This window comes from Penaeus monodon, unplaced genomic scaffold, assembly GCF_015228065.2.
Source record: "Penaeus monodon isolate SGIC_2016 unplaced genomic scaffold, NSTDA_Pmon_1 PmonScaffold_14315, whole genome shotgun sequence".
NCBI classification, from domain to species: Eukaryota; Metazoa; Arthropoda; class Malacostraca; order Decapoda; family Penaeidae; genus Penaeus; species Penaeus monodon.
In genome coordinates this window covers 615-9,253 of record NW_023643394.1, presented here as the reverse complement: position 1 = coordinate 9,253, position 8,639 = coordinate 615, and the positions used below count along the sequence as shown (strand labels likewise).

General features: G+C 44.3%; 1 protein-coding gene and 1 pseudogene across 1 annotated transcript; both read right to left on the bottom strand.

Moving 5' to 3' along the window:
• Positions 1 to 13: 13 nt before the first annotated feature.
• Positions 14 to 853, bottom strand: LOC119569344 (the record flags this gene model as incomplete). The annotated part of the gene is made up of 2 exons (XM_037917548.1): positions 825 to 853; positions 14 to 511 (listed from the first exon to the last, which is right to left on the bottom strand). Coding segments are annotated over exons 1-2 (510 nt in total), but the record flags the coding sequence as incomplete, so codon positions are not given.
• A 748-nt stretch (positions 854 to 1,601) lies between these two features.
• Positions 1,602 to 5,430, bottom strand: LOC119569343 (annotated as a pseudogene).
• Between the last annotated feature and the right edge of the window lie 3,209 nt (positions 5,431 to 8,639).

The window sequence follows — 8,639 nt, the reverse complement described above, 5'->3', positions numbered from 1 at the left end:
GTGCGCACGGTACGTTGACGGGGGCCGGAGACTCGTGCTCCTTGGTGGTGAGCTCGATCTTGGTAGTGTCGGCGGGGGTGTTAGCGTCGATCGGCTCGAACTGCTTGGTCTCCACAGTGTGCTTGGTGACGGTGGGCACGGCGTGGAGGTACGGGAAGGGGATCTTGACGTCGCGACGACGACGACGTGCCTCTTCTACAGCTGGCTCCTGTTCGTCCTTTTGGTAAATGTATGGGAATTCGGTGGCCTTGAGAGTATCATCGGCGTTGAGGATGTAGGGGTAGGCAGAGTAGGGGTAGGCAGAGTAGGGGTAGGCAGCGTGGGGGAAGGCATAAGGGGAAGCCACGAATGGATGTCCGAAGGGGTGGGCGTAAGGGGAGACCAAAGGAACGGTCTTGAGATCGGTCTTGATCTCAGGGGTAGTGATCAGCTTCGCTTGAGGCAGCACCCAGGGCGCCGCGTACGGAAGCACCAGCTGTGCTGAGCAACATGATACAGCGACCAGAATCACCTAATGGGAAAAAAAACAAAACATTTTGAATACGAAGTTTACTATATATACACCGCTCAGTTCTCAGGCCGACTGCCACACGATTTTTTCTTTTACTTCTAGTACATAGAAGCAAGCATTTCACCCCCTTATATATATAAGTGAACAATATAAGGAATGACCCATGAATAGTAACTGAAGATAAAGGCCAAATTCTTAGTTTTGAAAATTAACAATGGAAATGTTTTTTTTTTCTTATTTTTTTTTTCACCGAATTGAAACCTGTTTCACACTTTTTTCAAATATTTTGTGAGTGGAATGTTTCTGTTCTTACCAGAGCCTTCATCTTTCGAGCGAATGTGTCCATATACTTGGTGGACGTCACGAGGCCACGCCCAAGTGCGTCCTCCAGGGCATTTCTTTTCGTTTTACGATGTAAATAATAAAGTGGATGTACTTTTGTTATCAGTCATGTACTAATGAGTTTCATAAGCCTGTGTAAAAAGTCAGGAGCAGCAATTAGTTTGAAAATTGATCTGTTCTCTCTTTAGTAAACAAGATATTAAAGTTTAGTTAACAGGTAATGAATGAAGTGATTACCATCTAGTGACCTCATAGTATATGGAAACTGCATATATTAGTAAAAGCAGCCTAAAAGTGAAAATATAGATTTTCGTCGAATAAATTTGTTTTTCGGACATTCCGGGCAAGCCCCAATGAAAGACAGCAAGAAGAAAAAAATCGATTTCATATTTCCGGTAAAAGCGTCAACATTTATTTCAAGTTATTGTTATTATTTAACATAATAATTCTAGTTATTATTATCTTTGTTATCACACATTTATACAGACGTCATATTTGTAAAAAGTAGGGAGAAAGCAATTCAAGGAATAGTAGGGGTGGTGGGTCAAATTACCTGTAAAAGGATTGGTGTGAAAATCTATTATCGTTTTGATATGAAAGTTTGCAAACGGATACGTATCACGAGGTAATTATATATATATATATATATATATATATATATATATATATATATATATATATATTTGTAGATATCGTTCTATTTTCCCCTTTCAGATTTTCTAATTATTTTAGATAGGATGTGAAAGGCCTAGATGATTTCCATAATGTGTAATGAGGAACCTGTTACCTAAAACGCGAGTTTTAAATATTTCTTTGAAAAATGGAAATTTAGTATATCTACTGTTTATTGGTCAGTCTTATTTTAGCAGTTGAGGCTCAGACACAGCACACACATCCAAACAGGTCTCAAGAATCATCAGGAGAATGGCCAGGTAAATCATGCAGTGATCTGTCTATATCCATTTCAATGTGTATAGATATCTATCCATACACATGAATGTATATAATGTTTGTGTAATCTATATACATTTATAAACATTGTATGTATAGAAATGTATATATATTTGCAGTATATACACACACTAATGGATTTTAGAAGCCAATATACTCAGTTTATGTTTTCACTTTAGGGTCGTGCACACAGTAGGAGGAGGGTCCAAACATTAAATTTGAGCCAAAAGTCAGAAGTAAATAACGGGTATAAGAAGCCGACACTATGTACTTAATGCGTGTAGATCGAAGTAACTGTATACGAAGTTATACTATACGTATTGTGTAAACATTAATGTTATTATATCTAAAAAAAATATGCAAATGATAGAAAAAAATATTGTAGAAACAAGACTTGAAGATTAAATCCAAGAGGATACCTACACTAGTTTCTCACTTTTTATGAATTTAATTTGTAAATTGTGGATTTTTCAGCCATTGAGAATTGTGCTAATATTTTTTGTATGAACATGCGGATAATACAATGAAAATGATGGGTTAAACAACGCCCTAACTATTTTGTGGTAAAGGGATTTTTTTTTTTTTTTTTTTTTTTTTAATAAACGTTTGTGTAGCATTTACCGTGAGATTATTCAATTTGTAAGAGTTCCAAAAGGTTTTAAGTTAAGAATATCTCGCAGAAAAACCTTTTCATGGAATGGGATAAGAATATTTCATATGATTTTAATTATTTATTTTGAAAAAAAGGTTGAGGTTTTGGATGTACATATCATATACACACCTTTTTTGTTAGATGATATTGTGATTGTTCTTCACTATTGTAAATTTCAATCCTTTTTATATTTATAATTTTGGGAACTGTTATGTCAACTTGATTTTCTTTCATTTCACCGAGATTGGTAAAACACACCGTGTATGTTTGATTCCAACACGAATCCAACAGATGGAGTTTCCATCAGAAGTGTCGTTTTTTTGTAGTCAGATAAGATGACAGGAAAAGTTGGAGTTACTCCTCGTCAAGCTTGATGACGGGGGCGCCGAAGAGGCCAGGGTAGTGGGGCGTATGGAAGAGCGTGGGCGTAGGGAAGGCATGGGCATAGGGAAGGACGGCATGGGATGAGACAGTGTAGGTGACGGGCTTGACGTTGACCACGGGCTGCCGTACTTGACGGCGGGCACGGAGGATCTCGTGCTCCTTGGTGGTGAGCTCGATCTTGGTGGTGTCGGGCGGGGGTTGTTGGCGTCGATTGGCTCGAACTGCTTGGTCTCCACAGTGTGCTTGGTGACGGTGGGCACGGCGTGGAGGTACGGGAGGGGGATATTGACGTCGCGACGACGACGACGTGCTTCTTCTACAGCTGGCTCCTGTTCGTCCTTTTGGTAAATGTATGGGAATTCGGTGGCCTTGAGAGTATCATCGGCGTTGAGGATGTAGGGTTAGGCAGAGTAGGGGTAGGAAGAGTGGGGTAGGCAGCGTGGGGAAGGCATAAGGGGAAGCCACGAATGGATGTCCGAAGGGGTGGGCGTAAGGGGAGACCAAAGGAACGGTCTTGAGATCGGTCTTGATCTCAGGGGTAGTGATCAGCTTCGCTTGAGGTAGCACCCAGGGCGCCGCGTACGGCAGCACCAGCTGTGCTGAGCAACAGGATACAGCGACAGAATCACCTAATGGGAAAAAAACACAAAACATTGTGATTACGAAGTTTACTATTTATACACCGCTCAGTTCTCAGACCGACTGGCACACGATTTTTTCTTTTACTTCTACTGCATAGAAGCAAGCATTTTATCCCTTATATATAGAAGGGAACAATATAAGGAATGACCCATGAACAGTAATTCAAGATAAAGGCCAAATTCTTAGTTTTGAAAATGAACAATGGAATGTTTTTTTTTTTTTTTACCGAAGAAATTTTACATTTTAAATTTTTGTATAATTTTCTGTTTTAAAGCCTTCATCTTTCGACGAATTTTGGTCCCTCTGGAAAAAGTATTTTTTGAATAAATTGGGTCGTACTCGGGAACCCCCCAATGGCCCCAGGGATTTTTTGTTTTACGTTTAAAAATAAAGGGAACTTTTTTATGAATTTTAAAAAAGTTTATAAATTTTTAAAAATCAACACGATTTTGACGTAATTTTTTTGGAGGGAGAAAAATTTTTAAAAAAACAATTTGACTGTTTTTCCAAGAAAAATTTAAATTGAAAATTTTTAACGGTTGAATGAAAATTTTCCCACCAGGTCAAATTTATGGAAAATACTAATAAAAAACGTAAAAAGAAAAATATTTTTTTCGGAAATAAATTTTTTTATACACTGAACCCCCCAGAAACGAAAAAGGAAAAAAAAGGTTTTAATTTTGAAAAAAAGTAAATGAAAACACATTTTTTTCAGTTAGTAAAAAAAAATAATTCAGCTATATTATGTTTTTTATACCATTTTTTTACAGATCTTTTTGTAAAGAGAGGGGGAGAAAACAACGAAAACAGGGGGGGGGGGGGGGAAACAAGAAAAATTAGTTAAAACATAATGTTTTGAAGAAAAATTTTAAACCGGGGTTTGTCCACAAAAGTAAATATTGTTACCCCGGGGCCGCCCGTCTCTCTTCCCCAACAAAAGGGCGGCTAGGCAGACGGGTGTTATAACGGGGTTTTGGAACCCCTGAAAGCCCAAGAGGCACCGAACCCCAAAACGTCCCAGAAACCGGGGGGGAAACCAAGGGGCGAAAAACAAAAATGACAGTCTTTCCCTTTTTTACACAATTTATTTACCCGTAACTTTTCTATAGGCCAATACGGGGGGGAAACCAGTGTCACACGCACAAACAGCTTAAAAACAGGGCAAACAAGTTTATAGGCCCACAAGGGCACCACGAGGTTTACGGGGAGCAGCCCCAACCCCTTTCCGGCTTGTTCCTCCGCTCCCCGCTCCCCCGGGTCCCCATGTTTCCCCCGGGTTTCCCCCCTTTTCAGGAAACACATTTTCGCACAGAGACAAAGACCCACTGGCTAGCACATCCCCCCAATCAAGCAGACGCCCCGTATCTTGAATACCAAAAAAAAATAAAAAAAATTTAAAAAAAAAACCTCCGGGAACCTTCTTTCCAAAAGTCCGTAATTGAAAAAGTTCCCGCCAAAAAAACTTCATCCAGGGCGTTTTCTTAAAATCTCGTGGGGTCCCTCTGGGGGGGGTTGGGCGGGGTTTAAATTTTTTTCATGGCCCCAGAGGGTTCCCTCCTGTCCCAAGCCGGCCATGGAAACAGACGGTTTCGCCCTCACGTTCCAAAGCCGTCCCACCGGTAGGCCCCTCCCATCGTACTTGGGGCAACTGGCCCAGGGTAGGCCCTGGCCCATGGTAACCCACGCGGTGCGCCAAGTCCCTGAGGGTCAGGCAAGGGCCCCCCACACCAACCAAAATCCTCGCTCCCGAGACTCTTTGGAGTCCATTTCTCACAAGTGCCCAGCTTGCCCAGTGGCCCCTTCGGGCCCTTATCGGAGAAGTTGTCCCAAACTGAAAAAATAACCCCTTCCCCTGGCCAAAAAGGGGCTCCGCCCAAACCGCTCGCCTCACCCGCTGCAGTTTTGTGGGCTCCACGAGGCCCTCTACTCCACGCATCACTTTTGACATGACACCGGTTTTAGACTCGTCCTGGGGCAAGGTTTGCGCCCCTCACCCGTAACACCTTGCACAGAAACCCTCTGGAAAAAAAAAGGGCACTCTTCACCGTGACCCCACCAGCTTCCGTCCAAGTCGACACACCCCTTACTCTGGTCAGGTAGTAAGGGCCCAGCAAGCAGTGCTCGTCCAGATCGGCCCAATATCCCGGCAGCCGCCCGCACCGGCTGCCCACCCAATACAAAACCCCAGGGCCCCCTTGACTGCACACAATGCCCCGTGCCCCACACGTTTTGTGGTGCGTTGGAAGGGCATAGGGGCCAACATATCGGGGCCGCACTAGGTCTTTCACCCCCAGTGTCCACGTCAGGCGGCTGGCTTCCAAATCTATTGAGCCTCACCTGCATCGTGTGGTTCGAGGGCAGTTTCCCCAAGTGGGGGGCCCGGGGAACGAGGACGGCTGGGTTTCGGCCCTTCTCCAGCCTGTCCGATTTTTCCCTTACCATTTCCCTTCCCTTAGGACATGCATTGGTTGTGCCCATCCCTGCCACAGTCCTTGCAGCACGGCGGAAAGGATCAAATCCCCCGGTTTTAAAAGGGACGGTGTTCTCCGCTCCCCCCCGAACCCCGACTACGTCTGGCCCATTTTCCGCAGCCCAACACAAGCCTGGAAATTTCTGGGTCACCTCTTCAATGTATTTTTTCCATTTTTAGCCCCCCGGGGCCCGGGGGTCACGGGGGGCTGAGCGTGGCCCTGGGCCACTTTCCCTTCAGGAAGGCCTGGGAACTCAAGGCCCTCCCAGCGCCACCGCAGGTCCTCGGGTTGCCTGCTTGACGTAGTTTTGGGAACAAAGGAAATCACGGGCCGGCCCACGATCTCCTTCCGCAGCCGAGGGAGACCCCCCTTCAGCCCCTCCCCCCCCTGCCCCAGCGGGCCCAGTGTCTCGCCACGCTCACGAGTCCGCTTCTTCAAGGGGCCCGATATACCTCGGCCTGGGGGTGGGCCCCAAAAAGGGTTTTAAAGCCTCTGCCCCCTGGTGTAAGAGGCCTGTTGGGGTGCCGGAAAATGCCCCAACATTCCACGCGGGGCCCTTAGCGCTGTTACCAGTGAGGGCCTTCTCTTTCCTGGCCCAGCCCTGGGAAATTTCCCGCATTTTAAATTGGGCAACATATGCCTCCCAGGCCACCCTTCCCCTCGTACCCAGCTGGCTACCCTCAAGAATGTCTGGAGGCCGGGGGGTGCAGGGTGGAGAACGCGTGCCCTGAACTAAAAAAAACCCCCGGGGGGGGGGAAGGGGGTGAGGGAGGCAAAAGAGGGGGTTGCCGGGTCCGGAGTTTGCCCCCACCCATCCCAAGGGAGCGGTTTTCCCCATGGGTCCCCCGCCTTCTGCACGCATGGGGCCCCACAGACGCTGCGAGGCCCGGGGTTTCCTGCCCCAGGACCCCGGCAGACCCGTAAATCGACACTTGGCATCTGTTTCCAGAACCTGTCTGCCTTCTGCTTGCAAAAGTTCTACCTCGTGACGCCGTTTTTCCTTCACTTTCCCCCTCAGGCCCTGAAACCTCCCCTTCAGAGTCGCACCTCCCCCCACAGTTCACTTTCACGCTTTGCAGGGCCGCGGTTTCTGTGAGTTCCCCCTTTTACAATGCGAGATTGTCTGTGCACCTCAACAAGTTGGCAAACTTTTTCCCCTTTCCTTCCTTGCCTGCATCTCGACGAGATGGGGCGCCGTCGTGTGCCCTCTGTCCCGCCTTCTGCCCTTGGCCATTTCCTCCCCCATACCCGGCCGCATGGCAGTGATAGGTCCCTTGGCCGCTCACCTCACCTTTTTTGCCCCAGTCATAGCCTTCCTCCCCCATGGCTCCGCATCTTTTGGGAAACGATAAAAAGGGGCTCTCACGTAAAAAATCACAAATCCCCCTCCTCCCCATTTTTTACGCGGCCCCTGTCTCTCTGCCACCAACAAAGGGAGGCTAGGCAGACGGCGTTTTATATACAGGGGGCGTGAACATGAACAGCTCCAAAAGGCACCGAACACCCACACGTCCCCGAAAAACCAGGGGAGGGGAAAAGCCAAGTGGCGAGGCAGGGCACGAAGTAAACCAAAATGACAGTCTTTTTTTATTTCAAAGTTATTACCGTACACTTTTTAAAAGGCACAATACAGGGGGGAAACCAGCATGTCCCCACAGCACAATACAGCTTATAACGGGAACAAGATTTTAGGTCACAAGGGCCCAAAACGAGGTCTTCAAGGGGCAGCCCAAAAATCGTTTGGCTTGTTCCTCCCCCCTCACGCCCCCCCTCGCCCTGTTTCCCCGGTCCCTTTATGTTAACACATGCCCCGGCACCTTTTATGGGTTAAAACCCGTTTCGCCAAGAAAAAACCCAAGCGTCAATTTTAATTTAACTGTAGAATTGTCTATTTTTTAAATTTTTATTATTTTAAAAGGGAAAGTAGAGATTTCCGTAAAAGAATGAGGAAAACCGGACTTAAAAGGGTTTTAAATTTCTTTTAAATGTTTGGATTTTTAATTATTATTGGCAATTTTACATTAGGCGAACAAAGAAAAAAATAAAAGGCCAAAATATTAAAGAAGGGGAAAAGGGTATTTGTTTATATTTTATTATAGATAAACTATTAATAAATATATTTTTTTTATATCTAATATATATAAACATTTTTTTTAAAAATTTTTAGCATTTTACCAATAATATTTTGAAGAATTCCAGGATTTTAATAGGGTCGGCAACAAGGGAGGGTAAATATTTGAGTAAATCAAAAGAAAAAACGGGTATAAAACCACACCTTTTTTGTAGATGGGAAGGGGTTTCTCTTACTATTGTATTTTTTTTTTTTTTTTATATGAAAAGTTATGCAAATTTTTTTTTAAAAAAACGGTGAAACAAGATGGATTAAACCAAGAATACCAAAAAAGTTTTTTTTCAAAATTTTTTTTGTAAATTTGGGGTTTTTTTGGAATGGAAAAATTAAAATTTTTTTTCCGGCGGAAACATAATGAAAAGAAGGGGGAAAAAAAGCAAAAAATGGAAAGGGATTTGGTTTTTAAATTTTATTTTTTTAAAATTTTTTATCATCTTTATTTCTTCATCTTTTTAATTTTTAATTTTTATATATAAATATAATTTTTAAAAACGGTGCCCTTTTTCCGTGGTTTTTCTTTGTAAAAGGGAGGGATTTTGTCAAGAGTATTTGGGG